At 44.5% G+C, this 23,097-nt stretch overlaps 1 protein-coding gene across 1 annotated transcript in view; it reads left to right on the top strand.

Moving 5' to 3' along the window:
* The first annotated feature begins 5,285 nt into the window (after positions 1–5,285).
* The window catches only part of LOC139276822 (nicolin-1-like), a 32,830-nt gene continuing 15,018 nt past the window's right edge, over positions 5,286–23,097 (top strand). Inside the window, exons 1-4 of the mRNA XM_070894820.1 lie at positions 5,286–5,373; positions 6,984–7,120; positions 16,968–17,153; positions 22,984–23,094. Coding sequence (XP_070750921.1) covers positions 6,989–7,120; positions 16,968–17,153; positions 22,984–23,094 — 429 coding nt within the window. The 5' untranslated portion in view covers positions 5,286–5,373; positions 6,984–6,988. The remainder of the gene's footprint in view (positions 5,374–6,983; positions 7,121–16,967; positions 17,154–22,983; positions 23,095–23,097) is intronic.

Genomic DNA, 23,097 nt, shown 5'->3' with positions numbered 1-23,097 from the left:
TCGTTAAAGGGGCACGATGGACGGCCCTCCTCCGACCTCGTGCTCCGCATCAGGCACTTGCATGCTTTCCTGATTGTCGTTAGTATTACGGAAGACCAGGATGTGGATAATATCATGCACTGGACCCTCACGTCGGTCTTCGGGTTCCACTACCAGCTCCTGCTGCCTCATGATGGCTAAGTTATGAAGCATGCAGCACACAACAGTGAAGTGACCGACCATCTGAGGAGAGTATTGCAACTGTCCTCCGGAATGGTCCAGGCATCGGAATCGCTGTTTCAATATGCCAATGGTGCTCTCAATGATGCTGCGCGTCGCAATGTGCGCCATGTTATATTGACGGTCAGCTTCTGTCCGTGTCACGCGTATGGGCGTCATGAGCCAGGTGGTCAGGCCGTACCCTTTGTCTCCCAGTAGCCAGCTCTGCCCTTCTGGCTGCTGGGTCAGATAGAACACTGTCGCGTAGGATGAACGCATCGTGGATGCTGCCAGGGTATCTCGCATCGACTGACATGATGCGCTGCACATTGATAGAGTGGAAACCTTTCCTATTTCGGTACTGCTCAGAATCCTCCACGGGTGCTCGCAAGGCGATGTGGGTACAATCAATGCAGCCCTGTACCTTTGAGAAGCCGGAAATCCTGAAGGTAACAGCCCTCTCATGGATCGCTTGTACGGTCATTGGGAAATTGATGGAAGTCATTCCTTCACGCATAAAGTGCAGCCGTGACCTAGTAAACGTAGGCATGTATTGCACGTTGAGATGGCACACACATCTCCAGTTGTAGCCTGAAACGATCCCGAGGCATAGAAAGAAAGTGCAGCTGTTACCTTCACTTCAACAGACAAGGCAGTTATCCTTCTGCTTCTGGGCTGCAAATCTGCTCTCACCATATCACAGATCTCTGACAACTTCTCTACGAAAACACAGCCTTTTCACACAATCAGCCTCGCTCATGTCCAGGTACGAGCGCCTGGTTCGATATTGTCGACGACGTTCCTGGTGCGGTGAGCTCTAATCAATTCTCTCCTATGCAGTGAATTGATGCTGAACCATTGCATAATGTGGTGTTGACAATTCTGCAAATGTAAATATAAAACGGTCGATGTGGCTGCCTCTTCCTGTCCAAATGACCTCGGCCCCCTCACAGCTCGAAGGCTGCTGCTGTATCTTTGGCTGCCTGCCTGCCCCTCCCTCCCGTCGTCGGGACCGACGCCACACCGCTGACTGAAATGCCTGCCTGAAGCACTTTCACACAGGTAGGAAGATGGTTTATTTAATCTTTCTTTGCTTATAAATTTTTATTCAGGTTGGATTTATTTGTATAATATTTGTATAAGCATAACTAAGGATTTATTGTAGACTTTAATGACTTACCTTCCCCCCCCCCCACCACCTCATTCCCGACACCTAATTTGTAACCTGCGCCTGATTTTTTAATGTGTAGACAAGGTTTTTTTCAAGCCTACAAAAATCTTCACTTGCTCCATTCTAAATTAGTTTGGAGTACATTTTCACTGTGGAAACTTTCAAATCAGGCATCAGTGGCTGGACATGCCCCCTTTTGAAAAAAAATTCAGTTCCAAAGTGAAACTGTTCTACTTGACTAGAACTGCAGAAAACTCAATGTGGAGAATTCCGATTTCTAAGATACTCCGTTCTGCACCAGTTGCTCCTAAAAATCAGGAGCAAATCATGTGGAAACTTGGGGCCAGTTTCCAGCCAAGTTCAGAATCTTAAATAATGTAGTGCATTACTTTGAGAAATTCTCTTAGTTTGTAATAAATCAACCTGATGTAACAAAACTCTGGTGAATTTAAAAAGACTTGCAGACAGGTACCAGCTGTACTGTGCTTAGCAGATACCGCAAGTACCAGATGGAATCAGTAATTTTAATTCAACTTCCACATATCTTCAAATCGAGAGGAATGTGGATTTGTCAAATATGCAGTTAAACCTTTCACCCTCCCATGGCGCAAAAAGTTCTGACACCAGTTGACTCGTTGTCTTGAGCAGTTATTAAAATTTTCTAACCAGAAATGTATCAATGGTTTCCATTTGGTGGCGCACCCTTTACTATCTGCAATCAAAATGACTGAAAACTATAGAGCATTAAAAGTAACTGAGGAACTGTTCACTCAGGTTTTATTCTCAATTTGCCAAACGGTGCACAATGAATCCACCCTAAACTAATGCAGCGCAATTTATGGTCGTAAAAAAAGCATACAATTGTAAAGCTGTCTTGAATGATCTGAGTAGAGTGGAAAATGTAACTGGTCATTGATGTGGACTTAATGTAGCTGAACAGCAACTCCGTGATCGATTACAGTCATGGGACCACAAGCAAACCCATCCCACTGGAGATTTCCTGCAAAAGGGGCTGGAGTAATCGCCCAGACTACTCCGCAACTACCAAAAATCGAGGAACTCCACAACTTAGGCAAGGACATCAGTGATAAAAAGACAAGCGGATCGGTTTTAACAGTCCACTTAAATATATAAAACACATGCACGCCCGTGTGATTATTTTTACGAGTGATTGCTGATCAGAAGCTTAAGAGTAACATTGACAATGGAGGCTCGGGTGATTATCTTCAAATCTAGAGGATCATGGATTCTTCAAATATGCAAAAACAAAATGGAGGGAGGCATAATGCAGGGCCTAAGTCAGGTAAGTGCAAATAAAATGGCCGCTTTCAATCTGAGCAATAATGGGCAGTAAGCAGCCATTAAAAAGAACATTGCCTGCCCACGTTTTCACCCAAAATATTAAGAATTATGCCATTTTTACTGCCCACTATCACGGAGAATCAGTACCACCCATTTTATTTAGCTACTTGCCTTGTCCCAACGTTATGCCTCCATTTTGTTTTTTCTCAGGGGAGGGGGGGCAGGGCACAAGAGACATGTAGTCATGTTGTCTTGTGGGAAACACTGCAGCCAATGTGCATACAACCAAGCTCCCACAAACAATGTTACATTGAGGGTTAAATATTGGCCAGGACCAGATAACTCCCCTGCTCCTCTTCAAAATAGTGCCATGCGATCTTTTATGTTCACTTGGGAGTGCAGGTGGGGACTCAGTTTAACGTCTCATCCAAAAGAGGGCACCTCAGCACTGCACTGGTGTGTCAGCCTAAATTTTAGCTCAAGTCCATGGAGTGGGACTTAAACCCACAACCTTCTGACTTAAGAGGCAAGAGGGCTACCCACAACCACAGCAGACACTGAAATTAGTAAATTAAATGCTAATTGATTTTCTCGTAGATTTTTCAGATGCTAATTTATTCACTTATTAGTTTCTAATACTTGAGCCAAGTCAGAGGTTTTTGCAGGGATTAGAAACTAGTTAAGACAAGATAGTTGTATTTATACTGGAGAGGAGACAGCTCAGATGCTGGAACAGTTTTAAAAATTAAATTAATTAATGGGCAGTCTGTGGCAGTAAATTTAAGTCATTTGGGAGAGACTTATTTTTGCTTCACAATTGTTAAAAGCATTGAATATTTCAGATGAAATGTTGCATTTCTTAAGAGTAGATAAACATTTGAAGCAGATGAGACAGACAACAATTGGGGTAGTGAAATCAGGTTTAGAGCACACTTGTATAGAGCCAGCACAGGCAGATGGACCTATACCCAATAGTTTCCTGCGGTGTTAGAAACTGCTTTGGTCTCTTAAAACTCACTAGAATTGGGTAGAAACACCTTGCGAGCTGAGAAATTAAATTCAGTATCAATATCTGTGATTCTCAGCTCTGGGAGAAACAAAGACATTCACTTTCTTCCTTTAAAAGGAAATTAGCTGCACTGCCATTTGATTAATGCAACATCAAAAGTATAATTGGTCATTTATAATTCACTTTTTATGGCAGGAGAGGTTTGGTTGTTAAATGTTTGAATTCACACATGACGGGTGTAACACCCTCCCCATCATTCCTCTCCAAAAGGAAGTCTGGGCACCATTCCAAATATTTTTCAGCCATGTTTATAAAAAAAGATTGCCTGTGGTCTTGTGTTGAACAGTGTTCTGAACACAGGAGAAAGGCAGCCAGTCTCAGCAGGAGAAATCTCAGCCTGACAAACTGACTTCCCCAGCTGGAAGTGTGTGTGGACATTGGGGGTTTTGAGATTTGATCTTTGCCCTCACCCAAACATTTCCACTTTCTAGATACAGATTGAGACCAGCCAACTTGGACACAGCACCAAAGGGCAGCAATTGCCCATTGAAGTACAGCTCAGTAAAAGCTGATGCTTCCAGAGATTTCTGAGCGATAAGGGAGTAAGTAAAGGGTTATGGGGAGCAGGCAGGGAAGTGGAGCGGAGTCCACGATCAGATCAGCCAGGATCTCAGTGAATGGCAGAGTAGGCTCGAGGGGCCACATGGCCAACTCCTATTTTTTATGTTCCATGAGGCAGAGAACTTTTATTTAGAAAGTCCATCATGTAATATTCTTTTTTGACTCAGTGCCTCAGTATCACTTGCCCTCCTCCCTCAGATTTTCATAACCTGATTTTGAGCACAAGTTGCATCTCATTGCTATGAAAAAAGTGTTTAGTTTTATCTTTGGAAGCCTTTCTGGATACAAATATTCCTCAAAAATGGGTAATTGGCATTGTGGCTAAACCTGTTCCTCATCCATCGAGCTCAAAACAAAATATCCTGCATTGAAGGCCTGTAAAGATCTGGCCTTTGATGAGCTGAAGGAGAAGTAAGCATTGATACTTGTGGCACCGTGTGTTGCAGGGCTGTTTCCTGATTATTGAGGAGGCTCTGCAGGTTGTCCGTGACTACAGACTGCGCGCGTTTTAAAAACCCTTGGAGCCTCCGTGTAACCTCGCGCCCTTCACTCAGCCCAGGTATTTACTGCTTTCACTCGAATGCGACGCACAACTCGTGGATTGAAGCTAAGTTTTCAATTCACGTCGAATATCACTTCAGATTACAGGCGAAGCAGCCATTTCTGGCCCTAACGGGCCTCGCGCCACCAGCTACAAAACAACACACGCGCGCAGCGCTGTCCCGCTTCTGGGCGCCAACGCCCGGTGACGTCCTATATATAGTCGGCAGCCACGTGATCACCATCACGCGCTGCAACCCGCCCTTTCTAAGTAACGTCCCAACCACACGTGATCTGTTGCCCCGCCCCCTCCGCGCGCGCAATCGCCGATCAACCCGCGGCCCCGCCTTTCGGCCAGCGGACGTAACGTGCCCGCTCCCCGGCTCCGCCTCCTCCTGGCACGTCATCGGTTGCCATGGTGGCGCTGCGCTTTCCAGGCCCCGGATGTGTGGGTGAGGAACCTGCCTTTTCCTCACTTATAACGGGACAGCAATTGTCAGCATTGGTTCGGGAATTAGGGCCCGCCGCTGAGGTATGTTTTCCTATGTCCTGTGATTTGTTAAATATTATAAACACTGGTGGAATTGTGTGAGTGTTCAACCCGGGCTGGGCAGCTTCAAATGATCATTTTCAGCATTTTGTCTCATTTTAGATAAAGTGTATTATTATTTTGTTGAAGGTTTCACCATTCGAGCTGCAGTATATCAATATCTGAGATATGAAACATTAGAATATACTTGCCCAGTTATTGCATGAAGGGCTATGGTTACATGAGGTACTAAAGCCCTAATATCCACATCCAATCCCACTTCCCAGCAAAAACAAAGCCCCCTTTCCTTTCTCATTGTTCCCTATCCCGTGTAGTGAGAGAAACTACACTCAATTTCAAATGCATCTTACAAGCTGTTCTGGATGTAATAATTGTAGGGGTCAGTTTCCCTCATTTGATAGAAGGTTTTGGGTTCAAGACCCACTTTATGAATTAAGCCTATAATCCAGGTTAACACTGCAGTGCAGCAGGACTTCAAATGTGAGGCATCACATCTGAGCGTGATGCTCTGTGCATCCAATGCCGTATACAAGATGGTCCCTGCATGGTTATTAGAGTAAGGTCCCAGATTTCCCCGTTCCCCCTTAGTCTGCTCACACTGAGACCAGTGGCATTGTGCCCCACTGCTGCCCTAACTGAGACCAGCCTAAAGCTCGTTAGCATCTGGCAATTTGAAAATAGCCCTGGAGTGACCTCAAGAGGAAGTGTCAGCCTTGGCTCCGTTGGGAGCACCCTCGCCTCTGAGTCAGAAGGGCATGGGTCAAGTCCGACTCCAGAGACTTGTGCACAAAAAAAGTCTAGGCTGATACTCCAGTGCAGTGCTAGACTGTCAGTGGTGCCATCTTTCAGATGAGATGTTAAACTGCCCCCTCCTGTGGATGTAAAAGATCCTATTTTGAAAAAGAGCAGGGGAGTCATCCCAGTTTCCGAGCCAATATTTATCTTAAAATGGATTACCTGGTCATTATCACATTGCTGTTTTGTGGGACCTTGCTATGTGCAAATTGGCTGCCGTATTTCCTACATTACAACAGTGAATACGCTTCAAAAAGTACTTCATTGGCTGTATAGTGCTTTGGGACATCCAATGGTCATTCAAGGCTATATAAATACAAGTCTTTTTTAAAGAGAAAAATAGCTTTTTAAAAGTGAGCAGTAGACAAAGAACTGAATTGCTTCCCAATGCTATCATTCCAATTGGCAGTATAATGAAACATCACTGCAGTAGAGGCATATTTTTTGTAGACGGTGATGCAGTAATTTTTGATATTTAGTATTGGGATTGATTAGAGTATCCCAACAGATTTACATTGACTACAGAAATTTGAACGTGCCAAAATTGTAAATTAAGTTAAAATGGAGGCAATCTTTTTTGTAGCATTTATTTTCCTGCTTCACTATCTCTAGCATGCTTTGTAGATACAATAATCGATAGAGTTTCCTAAAATGCTAGCGGCTTAGAATTCCCATAATGAAGTTCTACCAACTCGAGTGGTTTGAAATATTTAGGCACCATCCAATTGCAATGTCAATCTTCCATTATTCCACTGGCAAATGGTTACGTCGAACACCAATCTCCTTTATACACACGGCTAAAATGGCAGACGACAGTATTGCATGTATAATCAAAAGTCCGATTGAGCTGCAGACTGGGGATATGAGAACAGATTCGGCAAAACCCGGAGTGTTTGGAATCGAGGTGACTTTTCCACGGGAGAGAATCATTATAGTATGTGAGTCTTGTGCCTCTCAATCGTATTAATTATTAAAGGGAAAACTGAAAATGGAAATATCCATGGTTTTCTACGTCATATTAAAGTATTTAATCAGCATATTGTATTCAAATGTCTTAAGTTGGGGTTTCAATGATTATCTGTAAACCTGGCCAAATGACAGATGTGCACAAACGCTTGGTGAAAGATGTAGGTTTTAATGAGATGCTGAGTGGTTTAGGAGGACATTTTAAAGCATGGGGACTCGGCAGCTGAAGTCACAGCTGCCAATGGTGGGGCGAATGTAGGGGGAAGATACAAAAGGCCAGAGTCAGAGGAGCAGAGAGTTCAGGAAAGAGGGGCTTGCAGGGCTGAATGAGGTTACAGAAATGGGAAGAGATTTAAACATGATGAGAATTTTAATTGAGTCAGTGTAGCGAAGACAAGGTGGAGACAGGCAATGGAAGTTTGTGATGGAGAAGCTATGGGGTTCGGAAGCTTAGATTGGAGTTAAATAGGGCACCAAAGTTGCAAACAGTCTAGTTCAAGCTGAGACAGTGGCCAGGGAGGGGGATGGAGTCAGTGACAAGGGAACGGGAATCGTGGCAGGGACTGGAGACAGTGGCTTCAATCCTCTAAATGTTTAGCTGAAGGAAATTGTGTTCATCCAGGACTGGATGTTGGACAAGCATTCTGACAACACAGAGCTGGTGAAGACTTCGAGTGAGGTGGTGGAGCTATCTCTTATCAACAGTAACTTGTATTTATATAGTGCCTTTAACGTAGTAAAATGTCCCAAGGCGCTGCACAGGATTATTATCAGTCAAAAAAATAATTGACACCAAGCCACTTAAGGAAAAATTAAGGGAGATGGCCAAAAGCTTGGTCAAAGAGGTAGGTTTTATGGAGCGTCTTCAAGGAGGAAAGAGGGGTGGAGAGGTTTGGGCAGGGAATTCCAGAGCTTAGCCACCAATGGTTGAGTAATTATAATCAGGGATGCTCAAGAGAGCAGACATCTCGGGGGGGGGGGGGGGGGGGGGGGGGGGGGATTGTGGGGCTGGGAGGAGATTACAGAGATAGGGAGGAAAGAAGCCATGGAGAGATTTGAAAACAAGGATGAGAATTTTGAAATCGAGGCATTGCTTAATCAGGAGCCAATGTAGGTCAGCGAGCACGGGTGCTGGGTGAACGGGACTTGGTGTGATTTAGGACATAGGCAGCGAGTTTTGGATGACCTCAAGTTTACGTAGAGTAGAACGTGGGAGGCCATCCAGGAATTGGAATAGTCAAGTCTAGAGGTAACAAAGGCATGGATGAGGATTTCAGCAGCGGATGAGCTGAGGCAAGGGCAGCGACATGCGACGTTACAGAGGTGGAAATAGGCGGTCTCAGTTATGCCATGGATATGTGGTCAGGGTCAAGTATGACACCAAGGTTGCGAACAATGTGGTTCAGCCTCAGACAGATATTAGGGAGAGGGATGGAGTCAGTGGCTAGGGAATGGAGTTTGTGATGGGGATCGAAAACAATGGCTTTGGTCTTCCAAATATTTAATTGGAGAAAATTTCTGCTCATCCAGACCTGGATATCAGCAAGCAGGAAGGCTTTTCTGGAGATGCTCACACTACAGTCGGATAGGTAAATGTAGAATCAAGAAGGGGCAGTCCCACCGAGCTGGACAATGGAGGAGAGTTGTTAGAGAAAGATGGTATGGTTGACTGCGTCAAAGACTGCAGAGTGGTTGAGTAGAACACCGGGGGAAATAATACACCATAGTCACAGTCTCAGAGAATGTCATTTGTGACTTTGTTGGGGACCGTTTTGGTGCTCTAAACTACTGTTGCACACTAATGTGTAAGATCTGTGAGATCTGACAGAAGAGACCTGTCCGTGACCACAACAAACACGCTGGGTACAGTTATATTGTAACTAAGCACAACAGATTTTATTAAGTGGTTTACTTCCAGTACAAAGTAATAATACTTAACAAGGCGATAGTTGACACCTCAACGGAAGCCCACTGAGTGACTGCTGTGCTGCCTCTTGGTGTTCTATTGACTGTTGTCCTCCTCCAGTCTTCCTCTGTGTTTGTGCTGCTTCCAGAGTTCAATAGTGCTATTCTTATACCTTTTTCCTCCCATTCAAATGCTGCAAAAGTCTGCAACTGTTGAAGCCTTACAATACATCATTCTAAGTCTACTGCCTTTGACCTTCTATGTTATCTCTATCCTCCCTCCCTTTCTGTAGAAGGAATCACTTCTCCGAGAACTATTATACAGACAACTTTACACGCAATTCATTATTAAGCTTGGCTTTGCAAAATTAGCATAAGAAATGGTGCATGCTGCATACCTTTATCTTAACTGCTTAATATTCTGGCCTTGATCATTCTAGTTCTAAATGAAGCTTGTATCAGCAGTTTCAAAAATGGTTAACATAATAATGGCTCAATCTACCATCATGCTTTACTTAAAAATGGTTAACATAAGCTTGCATGCATTTTAGTTAATGTTATATAATAGTGTTTTAATAATGCTTTTAGAAACATAGAAAATAGGTGCAGGAGTAGGCCATTCGGCCCTTTGAGCCTGCACCGCCATTCAATAAGATCATGGCTGATCATTCACCTCAGTACCCCTTTCCTGCTTTCTCTCCATACCCTTTGATCCCTTTAGCAGTAAGGGCCATATCTAACTCCCTCTTGAATATATCCAATGAACTGGCATCAACAACTCTCTGCGGTATGGAATTCCACAGGTTAACTACTCTCTGAGTGAAGAAGTTTCTCCTCATCTCAGTCCTAAATGGCTTACCCCTTATTACCCCTTATCCTAAGACTATGTCCCCTAGTTCTGGACTTCCCCAACATCGGGAACATTCTTCCTGAATCTAACCTGTCCAGTCCTGTTAGAATTTTATATGTTTCCATGAAATCCCCTCTCATCCTTCTAAACTCCAGTGAATACAGGCCCAGTCGATCCAGTCTCTCCTCATATCCCGTCATCCCGGGAATCAGTCTGGTGAACCTTTGCTGCACTCCCTCAATAGCAAGAACGTCCTTCCTCAGATTAGGAGACCAAAACTGAACACAATATTGCAGGTGAGGCCTCACTAAGGCCCTGTACAACTGCAGTAAGACCTCCATGCTCCTATACTCAAATCCCCTAGCTATGAAGGCCAACATACCATTTGCCTTCTTCGCCGCCTGTTGTACCTGCTTGCTAACTTTCAATGACTGATGTACCATGACACCCAGGTCTCATTGCACCTTCCCTTTTCCTAATGTGCTGCCATTCAGATAATATTTTGCCTCCCTGTTTATGCCACCAAAGTGGATAACCTCAAATTTATCCACATTATACTGCATCTGCCATGCGTTTGCCCACTCACCTAAACCTGTCCAAGTCACCCTGCTGCCTCTTTGCGTCCTCCTCGCAGCTCACACCGCCACCCAGCTTAGTGTCATCTGCAAACTTGGAGATATTACACTCAATTCCTTTCTCTAAATCATTAATGTATATTGCAAATAGCTGGGTTCCCAGCACTGAGCCCTGCGGCACCCCACTAGTCACTGCCTGCCATTCTGAAAGGGACCCGTTTATCCCGACTCTCTGCTTCCTGTCTGTCAACCAGTTCTCTATCCACGTCAGTGCATTACCCGCAATACCATGAGCTTTAATTTTGCACACCAATCTCATGTGGACCTTGTCAAAAGCCTTTTGAAAGTCCAAATACACCACATCCACTGGTTCTCCCTTGTTCATTCTACCAGTTACATGCTCAAAAAATTCTAGATTTGTCAAGCATGATTTCCCTTTCATAAATCCATGCTGACTTGGACCAATCCTGTCACTGCTTTCCAAATGTGCTGCTATTTCATCTTTAATAATTGATTCCAACATTTTCCCCACTACTGATGTCAGGCTAACTGGTCTATAATTACCCATTTTCTTTCTCCCTCCTTTCTTAAAAAGTGGTGTTACATTAGCTACCCTCCAGTCCATAGGAACTGATCCAGAGTCGATAGACTGTTGGAAAATGATCATCAATGCATCCACTATTTCTAGAACTACTTCCTTAAGTACCCTGGGATGCAGACTATCAGCCCCGGGGATTTATCGGCCTTCAATCCCATCAATTTTCCAAACACAATTTCCTGCCTAATAAGGATTTCCTTCAGTTCCTCCTTCTCACTAGACCCTCGGTCCCCTCGTATTTCCGGAAGGTTATTTGTGTCTTCCTTCGTGAAGACAGAACCAAAGTATTTGTTCAACTGGTCTGCCATTTCTTGGTTCCCCATTATAGATTCACCTGAATCTGACTGCAAGGGACCTACGTTTGTCTTCACTAATCTTTTTCTCTTCACATAGCTATATAATCTTTCACAGTCAGTTTTTATCAACCCAGCAAGCTTCCTCTCGTATTCTATTTTCCACCTCCTAATTAAACACTTTGGAGGAGGTGGGACCAGTACAAACCGGACGGTCTGCACCTTGGCAGGTCCAGAACAATGTCCTGGGGGGGAGTGTTTGCTAGTGCTGTTGGGGAGTGTTTAAACTAGTATGGCAGGGGCATGGGAACCTATGCCGGGAGAAAGGGGGAAATAAAATGGGAGCAGAAGCAAAAGATAGAAAGGAGAATAGTAAAAGTGGAGGGCAGAGAAACCCAAGGCAAAAATCAAAAAGGGCCACATTACAGCAAAATTCTAAAGGGACAAAGAGTGTTAAAAAGACAAGCCTGAAGGCTCTGTGCCTCAATGCGAGGAGTATTCGTAATAAGGTGGATGAATTAACTGCGCAGGCAGCCACTAACAATTATGATATATAATTGGGATTACGGAGACATGGCTCCAGGGTGACCAAGGCTCGGACCTCAACATCCAGGGTTATTCAACATTCAGGAAGGATAGACAGAAAGGAAGAGGAGGTGGGGTAGCGTTACTAATTAAAGAGAAAATTAACACAATAGTAAGAAAGGACATGAGCTTGGATGATGTGGAATCGGTATGGGTAGAGCTGTGGAATACCAAAGGGCAGAAAACGCTAGTGGGAGTTGTGTACAGACCACCAAACAGATGGCATCAAACAAGAAATTAGGGATGCGTGCAATAAAGGTACAGCAGTTATCATGGGCGACTTTAATCTATGCACGAATTGGGCTAACCAAGCTGGTCGCAATGCGGTGGAGGAGGATTTCCTGGAGTGTATTAGGGATGGCTTTCTCGACTAATATGTCGAGGAACCAACTAGAGAGCTGGCCATCCTAGACTGGGTGTTGTGCAATGAGAGAGGACTAATTAGCAATCTTGTTTTGCGAGGACTCCTGGGGAAGAGTGACCATAATATGGTAGAATTCTTTATTAAGATGGAGAGTGACAGTATTAATTCAGAGACTCGGGTCCTGAACTTAAGGAAAGGTAACTTCGATGTATGAGATGTGAATCGGCTAGGATAAACTGGCAAATGATACTTAAAGGGTTGACAGTGGATAGGCAATGGCAGATATTTATAGATCACATGGATGAACTTCAACAATTGTACATCCCTGTCTGGAGTAAAAATAAAACGGGGAAGGTAGCTCAACCATGGCTAACAAAGGAAATTAGGGATAGTGTTAAATCCAAGGAAGAGGCATATAAATTAGCCAAAAAAAGCAGCAAACCTAAGGACTGGGAGAAATTTAGAATTCAGCAGAGGAGGACAAAGGATCTAATTAGGAGGGGGGAAATAGAGTATGAGAGGAAGCTTGCAGGGAACATAAAAACTGACTACAAAAGCTTCTATAGATATGTGAAGAGAAAAAGATTAGTGAAGATCAACATCTGTCCTTTGCAGTCAGAATCAGGTGAATTTATAATGGGGAACAAAGAAATGACAGACTAATTGAAACAATACTTTGGCTCTGTCTTCACTAAGGAAGACACAAATAACCTTCCAGAAATACTAGGGGTTCAAGGGTCTCGTGCAAAGGAGGAACTGAAGGAAATCCTTATTAGTCAGAAAATTGTGTTAGGGAAATTGATGGGATTGAAGGCCGATAAATCCCTAGGGCCTGATAGGCTGCATCCCAGAGTACTTAAGGAAGTGGCCCTAGAAATAGTGGATGCATTGGTCATCATTTTCCAACATTCTATTGAATCTGGATCAGTTCCTCTGCACTGGAGGGTAGCTAATGTAATGCCACTTATTAAAAAAAGGAGGGAGAGAGAAAACAGGGAATTATAGACCGGTTAGTCTGACGTCGGTGGTGGGGAAAATGTTGGAATCAATTATTAAATATGAAATAGCAACACATCTGGAAAGCCATGACAGGATCAGTCCAAGTCAGCATGGATTTATGAAAGGGAAATCATGCTTGACAAATCTTCTAGAACTTTTTGAGGCTGTAACTAGTAGACAAAGGAGAACCAGTGGATGTGGTGTATTTGGCTTTCAAAAGGCTTTTGACAAGGTCCCACACAAGAGATTGGTGTGCAAAATTAAAGCACATGGTATTGGGGGAAATGTATTGACGTGGATAGAAAACTGGTTGGCAGACAGGAAGCAGAGAGTCGGAATAAACGGGTTCCTTTCAGAATGGCAGGCAGTGACTAGTGGGGTGCCGCAGGGTTCAGTGCTGGGACTCAGCTATTTACAATATACATCAATGATTTAAATGAAGGAATTGAATGTAATATCTCCAAGTTTGCAGATGACACTAAGCTGGGTGGTGGTGTGAGCTGTGAAGAGGATGCTAAGAGGCTGCAGGGTGACTTGGACAGGTTAGGTGAGTGGGCAAATGCATGGCAGATGCAGTATAATGTGGATAAATGTGAGGTTATCCACTTTGGTGGCAAAAACAGGAAGACAGAATATTATCTGAATGGTGACAGATTATGAAAATGGAGAGGCGCAATGAGACCTGGGTGTCATGGTACATCAGTCGTTTAAGGTTCGCATGCAGGTACAGCAGGCGGTGAAGAAGGCAAATGGCATGTTGGCCTTCATAGCGAGAGGATTTGAGTATAGGAGCAGAGAGGTCTTATTGCAGTTGTACAGGGCCTTGGTGAGGCCACACCTAGAATATTGTGTTCAGTTTTGGTCTCCTAATCTGAGGAAGGATGTTCTTGCTATTGAGGGAGGACAGTGAAGGTTCACCAGACTGATTCCCGGGATGGCAGGACTGACATATGAGGAGAGACTGGATCAACTGGGCTTGTATCCACTGGTGTTTAGAAGAATGAGAGGAGATCTCATAGAAACATATAAAATTCTGACGGGATTGGACAGGTTAGAGGCAGGAAGAATGTTTTCATTGCTGGGGAGTTCCAGAACCAGGGCTCACAGTCTAAGAATAGCGGGTAAGCCATTTAGGACCGAGATGAGGAGAAAGTGGTTAACCTGTGGAATTCCTTACTGCACAAAGTTGTTGAGGCCAGTTCGTTAGATATATCCAAAAGGGAGTTAGATATGGCCCTTACGGTCAAAGGGATCAAGGGGTATGGAGAGAAAGCAGGAAAGGGGTACTGAGGTTGAATGATCAGCCATGATCTTATTGAATGGCGGTGCAGGCTCGAAGTGCCGAATGGCCTGCTCCTGCAACTAATTTCTATGTTTCTATGTCCTCCTCTGCTGTGTTATAAAATTCTCCCAGTCCTCAGGTTTGCTGCTTTTTCTGGCCAATTTATATGCCTCTTCCTTGGATTTAACACTATCCTTAATTTCCCTTGTTAGCCACGGTTGAGCCACCTGCCCCGTTTTATTTTTACTCCAAACAGGGATGTACAATTGTTGAAGTTCATCCATGTGATTTTAAATGTTTGCCATTGCCTATCCACCGTCAACCCTTTTAAGTATCACTCGCCAGTCGATTCTAGCCAATTCACGTCTCATACCATTGAAGTTACCTGTCCTTAAGTTCAGGATCCTAGTCTCTGAATTAACTGTGCCACTCTCTATTTTAATAAAGAATTCTATCATATTATGGTCACTCTTCCCCAAGGGGCCTCGCACAACAAGATTGCTAATTAGTCCTTTCTTGTTACACATCACCCAGTCTAGGATGGCCAGCTCTCTAGTTGGTTCCTCGACATATTGGTCTAGAAAACCATCCCTAATACACTCCAGGAAATCCTCCTCCACCGTATTGCTACCAGTTTGGTTAGCCCAGTCAATATGTAGATTAAAGCCGTCAATAATAACTGCTGTTCCTTTATTGCACGTATCCCTAATTTCTTGTTTGATGCTGACCCCAACCTCACTACTACTGTTTAGTGGTCTGTACACAACTCCCACTAGCGTTTTCTGACCTTTGGTATTTCGTAGCTCCACCCATACTGATTCCATATCATCCAAACTAATGTCCTTCCTTACTATTGCGTTAATTTCCTCTTTAACCAGCAACGCCACCCCACCTCCTTTTCCTTTCTGTCTATCCTTCCTGAATGTTGAATACCCCTGGATGTTGAGTTCCCAGCGTTGGTCACCCTGGAGCCATGTCTCCGTGATGCCAATTACATCATATCCATTAACTGCTATCTGCGCAATTAATTTGTCCACCTTATTACGAATACTCCTCGCATTGAGGCACAGAGCCTTCAGGCTTGTCTTTTTAACACACTTTGCCCCTTTAGAATTTTGCTGTAATGTGGCCCTTTTTGATTTTTGCCTTGGGTTTCTCTGCCCTCCACTTGTACTTTTCTTCTTTCTATCTTTTGCTTCTGCCCCCATTCTACATCCCACTCTCTCCCTGCATAGGTTCCCATCCCCCTGCCATATTAGTTTAACCCCTCCCCAACAGTACTAGCAAACACTCCCCCTTGGACATTAGTTCCGGTCCTGCCCAGGTGCAGACCGTCTGGTTTGTACTGATCCCACCTCCCCCAGAACCAGTTCCAATGTCCCAGGAATTTCAATCCCTCCCTTCTGCACCACTCCTCAAACCACGTATTTATCTGAGCTATCCCGCGATTCCTACTCTGACTAGCACGTGGCACTGGTAGCAATCCTGAGATATTACTACTTTTTAAATTTAGCTCCTAGCTCCCGAAATTTGTCTTGTAAGACCTCATCCCATTTTTTACCTATATGCACCACGACAACTGGCTGTTCACCCTTCCCCTTCAAAATGTCCTGCAGCCGCTCCGAGACATCCTTGACCCTTGCATCAGGGAGGCAACATACCATTCTGGAGTCTCGATTGCGGCCGCAGAAACGTCTGTCTATTCCCCTTACAATAGAATCCCCTATCACTATAGCTCTCCCACTCTTTTTCCTGTCCTCCTGTTCAGTATAACTATCACAAGATGCAGGTAAGTTTCATCTTACAAATGCCAACTGTTTCAAAAAGCATATTGGTAAAATTCTTGAAGCTTGTTAAATGGTCAATCTTCTCAGCTGGGAATTGAAGGTGAGGAACAGTAAATTATTTTAAAAAAAAAGACAAAAAAAGTTTGACTACAAGTGCATTGAAACAAAAGGCTGACCTCTACCCCATACGTCTCTGCCATTAGGGGTGACATCCTCGCCCAGTCCAACTCTGTTGTTGGAGAACGCTATCTTTTAATGCGGAGCGGAGCCATTGTGTCACATTTGTTTGTAATGTGGTTGAATTGTAAGCTGTATTTTAGTTATATACTTGCAACATCTAACCTGTTGCTGCAGGCAGAGTGAATCCATTGTTTGACCAATTCACTTTGATATGCTCCTTTTCTCTCACATTATTTTTAAACTATTCCAAATTTATCATGTTTAGCTTCTGTCAAAATGTCCTGTCATTTGTTTTAATTGTCTTTTTTAGAACTTTTCCTCCTTCGTTTGAAGCACTTGTGATGTCCCCCATTCAGCTGACTCTTAACCTTATGTTGTATTACTCTTCACTGACCAGCTTCAGAAAATCACATTTAAGAATTATTACACTGCTTTCTTAACGGTACGTCTTCAACGCCGAGTGACCGTGGAGTCTGACAGGAAGCTGTTGAAGTGGAAGACCTGCCTGAGGAATATGTGCCTGATGCCCAATCCCCACACTGAGAACGGAGCACAGGACTACTTTTCCATCTATAGACATCAGGTGAGGTTTGACTCTAACTAATTTTGTTTCAACAGACTGACTGTTATTGTTTCATCTTAACTCTTTAATACTCAAGCTACTGCACATCAGAGGTTGGATAAATCCACAATTGGTTGCCAGTGCTATGTTTCAACCTTAATCTCCAACTATAGCAATATTTTTCAATTTCCCAAACTAACCTTCTTTGTAGTATCACTGAATGATTTTACCAATTTTGTGCCAAATTATGGGCAGTATTGTGCAGTGACCCCACACCCACTAGGCATTAGATTGAGGCTACCTAAACACGTTTCACTTAAGACTCTTGGAGCTAAAAATTCAGTTGCTTAGTGCCACTGGTGCTGTGAAGCACTTACCGCCAGAGCACCGCGCTGTTAGTGCCTCCCGGTAACTTCAGTGTAGGTTTACCGGCGGCGCTGGCAGTTAGCGCTGCGCACTCTAGCACCACCTCCTTGCTGAGGTCAATGCGTGTGCAACGCCTCGTTAGTACCACGGCCGCGAACTTCAGTGGGTTTGCCTGCCTTAGCGCCTCGTGTTAATCGCGACAATGGAACAGCGTTCCTAGACCTCCTGGGGCGATAAGGAAATGGTTCAGCAGGTGGATAGGTATAAAGTGAGATTTTTTTTCATTTACATTGTTATTTTGCATTTATTTAACTTTGTTTATTATTGTTTACGAGTGTTGAAATGACATCCCTTGCATTTATTTTCACTCTTGAGGTGGTCCAACCTCCTTTAGGTGCTAGGATTCCAGTTTCCTCGCACCTGAATTTCAGCAGCATCCCGTGATAGCGCACTAAGAATCAGGGTTCGCGCCCTAAGAGGAGCCCTTAACGTTCCACTCCCCTCTTGGGGCGCCAATAGTGAATATCCCGGTAAACATCGGCCGGCGCTAAAGTTAGCGACCAGGCGGTGTCAATGCCTTAAACCGGGCGATACCGAAGTAGATAGGGGACAGACCCTAAGGAGGTGCACAGAATAAACCAGAAGTTTATACCCCAGCGATCCTAACTTTCCCTGCTTTTAGTGCCTTTGAGTTGGTTTGCAAGCAAAGCAAAATATTTCATTGTAACCTGTAGAGTCACTGCAGGACATGTTTAAAACCAATCTAATCAGAGCAGCTCCACTGGGTAACCAGGTGTAAGGATATCTCAAATGGTAAGTCCCATGGAACGAAAAAGGCAACGGTACATTTGACAAGGCAGGTGATCTTTACCATGTTACAGTTTTACTGGGTATTTTATGGAACTAGTTTCGCTCTCCACTGTTAAACAGTGGTTCTCTTAATCAGACCTTGTCCCCTATGTTCGAGAAGCTGTACCTTTTCTGTAATCTTCCCTTGCGGGGTCTTGTGACTCAGACAGGCAATTACCCTATTTACAGTAATCTGTTGCTGGATTAGACACAATCTCCCACTGCAACACGACACCTACTTTGGAATAGTGGATATTAAACTGAAACCAGGTTTTACAGCCGAGAACGAATAGATTTATTTGCAATTAATTCGAGATCAAAAGTATAACATTTGATTAATACTGTAAATACAATCGATAAATATGCTTACATTGCAAAAAGTCTGTAATGGGTTAATTACCCTTTCTAAGAACTCCCAGTACGACCATTAAAGAAATATGATCGCTCATTTCTAAAGACGAAGTCCTGCTTACTGACATGGTGAATTCAATCTGTTCAGTCTTGTTAAACTTTCTGTACCAATGTGTCATATAATGTCCTGTCCCTCAAGTAGGGAAGAACTGTTTAACTGAAACAAATTAATTTATTAACTTACTAATTCTTCTCAAGTTGCATTTTTCAGACAAATATATTACATTCACATTTATCAACCATCTGTGTTTGGATTGGACAATTTCTTTTTGGACCCCTGCCCACACTGCGCTCATGTAGAAGCAGTGAGACAGTCTGCATCCACTGAGCAAATAAAAGCACTCTATTAAAATTAAACAACTGATATCGTTTTAACAGAACTTCCATTGTTGGTGTTTGGTCTGTGCTGGCTGGTATCCACAGCAACATTACTGAAATCAAGAGCTCACCGTATGAAACTGTAACTGCAAATCCCTTTCCAATAGCAATCCTCGAGAAAGATGTTTGGTATCATGGCTGGTGACAAAACGTTAGAGAGTTAACATTTCTGTAGAGAGTTACGAACCACACTTGGAGTGTGTTAACTAGTATTGGTCACTGCCTGCAAAAAGGTACAAGTGAATTGAAAGACCATCTACGGTGCGACATGGATTAAATCCTAGAGATTAGAAGAGAAGTTCAGAGTCTGATTTATTTTCATCAGTATAAAGATTCTGGAGGTAATTTGACAAGCTGGAAAAAATATGAAACCCTATGTTACATTTGAATTAAAGATCTGAATCTCTTTATTTAAATTACCTTTTTTTGAAAATGTTTAACCCATCAAGGTGCAGCATGGCACACTTGACTCACCCAGTGTTATTTTAAGCACTTGGAGGTCAGTCAGCTCCCTGTCCATTGGCTCAACAATATGCTTTAACCTCAGTTTCAGAACACCAATGTAACATTTACGTTTACCATACCAGCCATTCTTGTGGTCTCTGAGATCACCTTTTTGTGTGTGTGCTGCAATCATAGGTGTGTGTGTGGAGATCTACAAATGGACTTCACGACCGTTTATTTTGGATTTGTACTTTAACCCAGAGTGTGATGCTGTATGTTTATTGAAGAAACTGCTCCTGAAGTGCCTGCTACCACAATGCTGTCGAAATAGCCCCATTTCGATTGTAGAATGGTTTCTATACTGCCTGGATCCATTTTAAAACAACATTCACATGTGAATTAGTACACACTTGTTGCTTACAACTTCAAAAAAAAACAACTATTTTGCTGAGTTTAGTAACTTCCCCAACAGCTGAGAAAATCAGTACAAGCTAACAGCAGCAAAATACATACATATAAAGAAGGACAGGAAAAGACGAACTTCTCCATCGAGACTGTCCCATCCCAGCATGGTGTAACTTAAACACACCATCAGCCCCCAACACCTTCCCTACAATCGCTTTCTTGATCTGTAAGGGATAATAGAAACCTAGGGCCCAAGTTTCCACATGATTCGCGCCTGATTTTTAGGAGCAACTGGTGGAGAGCAAACTATTTTAGAAATCGCAATTCTCCACATTTTTTTTTCTGCAGTTCTTGTCAGGTAGAACAGTTCTAGTTTAGAACAGAATTTTTTCTTCAAAAGGGGGCGTGTCCGGCCACTGATGCCTGATTTGAAAGTTTCCACAGTGAAAATGTACTCCAAACTAAAGTAGAATGGAGCCAGTGAAGATTTTTGTAGAACTGAAAAAACCTGTTCTACACATTAAAAAATCAGGCGCAGGTTACAAATTAGGCGTCCAGAACGAGGTGGGGGGGGGGGGGAGAAGGGAACTCATTAAATTCGACAATAAATCCTTATTTATACTTCTACAAATAAATCCAACCTGAATAAACATTTATAAGCCAAGAAAAGATTAAATAAACCATCTTCCTACCTGTGTGAAAGTGCTTCAGCCAGGGAGAATTCTGCAGCCGTTCGTGTCGCTGAGGGGGGAGGGAGAGAGAGAGAGGGAGGGAGGGAGGGGGGGGAGGGAGAGAGAGAGAGAGAGGGGGGGGAGGGAGAGAGAGAGAGAGAGAGAGAGGGGGGGAGGGAGAGAGGGGGGAGAGGGAGGGAGAGAGAGAGAGAGAGAGAGAGAGAGAGGGGGGGGGGGAGGGAGAGAGAGAGGGGGGGGAGGGAGAGAGGGGGGGAGGGAGAGAGAGAGAGAGGGGAGGAGGAGGGGGGGGAAGAGAGAGAGAGAGGGGGGGAAGAGAGAGCGAGGGGGGGGGAAGAGAGAGCGAGGGGGGGGTGGGGGGGGAGAGGGGGGGGTGGGGGGTGGGGGAGAGAGAGGGTGGGGGGAGAGAGAGGGGGGGTGGGAGGTGGGAGAGAGAGAGAGAGAGAGAGAGAGAGAGAGAGGGGGGGATGGGGAAGGGAGAGGTCGGATCGGATCCAGTCCGGGAGTCGGGTCCAGTGGGGGGGGGGGGTCGGGTCGGGTCGGGGAACAGGAGCGTGGGTCGGGTCGGCGGTGGAGCGGGTGTCGGGTCTTGGGTCGGGGCTGTGGGGGGGAGCGGGTGTCGGGTCGGGTCTGGTCGGCGGTGGGGGGGAGCGGGTGTCGGGTCGGGTCTGGTCGGCGGGGGTGGGGGGGGGGGAGCGGGTGTCGGGGGCGGGGAGCAGGAGCGGGCCATGGGAGGAGCCTTATCCACGCAGCCCCAGTGAGGCCATTCAGCCAGGGCTAGGGGCTGCGTGCTTCGGGCCCCTCCCACACAGTTCGGCGCCTGGAGCTACTGCATTTGTGTGCCGACTGTAGCGCACATGTGCAGAGGTCCCGGCACTGTTTTCAGCGCAGGGACCTGGCTCCGCCCCCCGCACAGCTCGTGCTGGCTGCGCCGAGGGCCAGAGGACCTGTAAGTAGATGGAGAATACCGAGGATTTTTTTAGGCGTTTTTTTTCTTGTGGAAACTTGGGCCCATTGAATCCACACTATCGAGATCTCATAATTTTATACACTTAAATTAAATCTCCCCTCAGCCGCCTCTGTTCCAAGGAAAACAACCCCAGCCTATCCAATCTTTCCTCATTGCTTAAAGTTTTCCAGCAACATCCTTGTAAATCTCCTCTGCAGCCTTTCTAGTGCAAACACATCCTTCCTGTAATGTGGTGACCAGAACTGCACGCAGTATGCAAGCTGTGGTCTAATTAATGTTGCGTACAGTTCTAGCATAACTTCCTTGGCTCTTGTATTCTATGCCTCGGCTAATAAAGGAAAGCATCCCCTATGCCTTTTTAATTAACTTATCGACCTGTCCTGCTACCTTTAAGGATCTGTGGACATATACACCAAGGTCCTCCATACCTCTCTGTATCCTCCCATGTATTGTGTATTCCCTTGCCTTGTTGCTCCTCCCTAAATGCATTACCTCACACTATTCCAGATTGAATTCCATTTGCCACTTTTCTGCCCAACTGACCAGTTTATCGATACCTTCCTGCAGTCTGCAGCCTTCCTCCTCACTGTCAACCACATGGCCAATTTTTGTATCATCTGCAAATTTCTTTAACTTGCCCCCTACATTTAAGTCCAAATCATTAATATATACTACAAAAAGTAAGGGACTGAGTACTGAGCCCTGTGGATCCCCACTGGAAACAGCCTTCCAGTCATAAACGCTCGCCTCAACCATTACCCTTTACTTCCTGCCACTGAGCCAATTCTGGGTCCAATTTGTCACTCTCCCTTGGATCCCATGGGCTTTTACTTTTTTGATTAGTCTACTATGTGGGGCCTTGTAAACGTTGTCAAATGCACTGCCCTCATCGTCGCTCCTTGTTACCTCTACAAAGAACTCAATCAAGTTAGTCAGACACGACCTTCCCTTAAAAAATTCATGCTGACTGACCTTGATTGATCTGTGCCTTTCTGAATGAAGGTTTATACTGTCCCTCAGAAGGTGTGAGCAGCTCCGCTGCCTAGCCTGTTAATGGCCAAAAGGTTTGGCTCTTCTACTGATGGGCTGCTTTGTGTTTTTGTTGCTGTCCGAGGCAGAGGCTGAAAACACCTCTTTGGTGATGGATTTTGCTCCAACTTTTGAAGTTTGCTGCCAGCTTTGGAGCTGCTGTTGACAGAAAATAGGCAATGTAAGTGCATTACTAGTGTGCCAGCATGTCATTAGAATTTCTCTGCTGCAGTAAGATAATAGGATTTTGTTGGGCGTTTGTGTGCAAGTTGTAAATTGACTGACAAAATAAATTGGTCTTAAACTGTAGATGCTGTTTGAACCAGATGATGTAATGACAGTGCACCTGATCCTGCGGCAGCCGTCTCCAGTGTGGCTGAACTTTACAGTGGAAGACATCAAAATGTATGAGTGTGACCACGAC

This window comes from Pristiophorus japonicus, chromosome 12 (assembly GCF_044704955.1).
Source record: "Pristiophorus japonicus isolate sPriJap1 chromosome 12, sPriJap1.hap1, whole genome shotgun sequence".
Lineage (NCBI taxonomy): Eukaryota > Metazoa > Chordata > Chondrichthyes > Pristiophoridae > Pristiophorus > Pristiophorus japonicus.
This window is presented reverse-complemented; position numbering and strand designations above follow the sequence as displayed.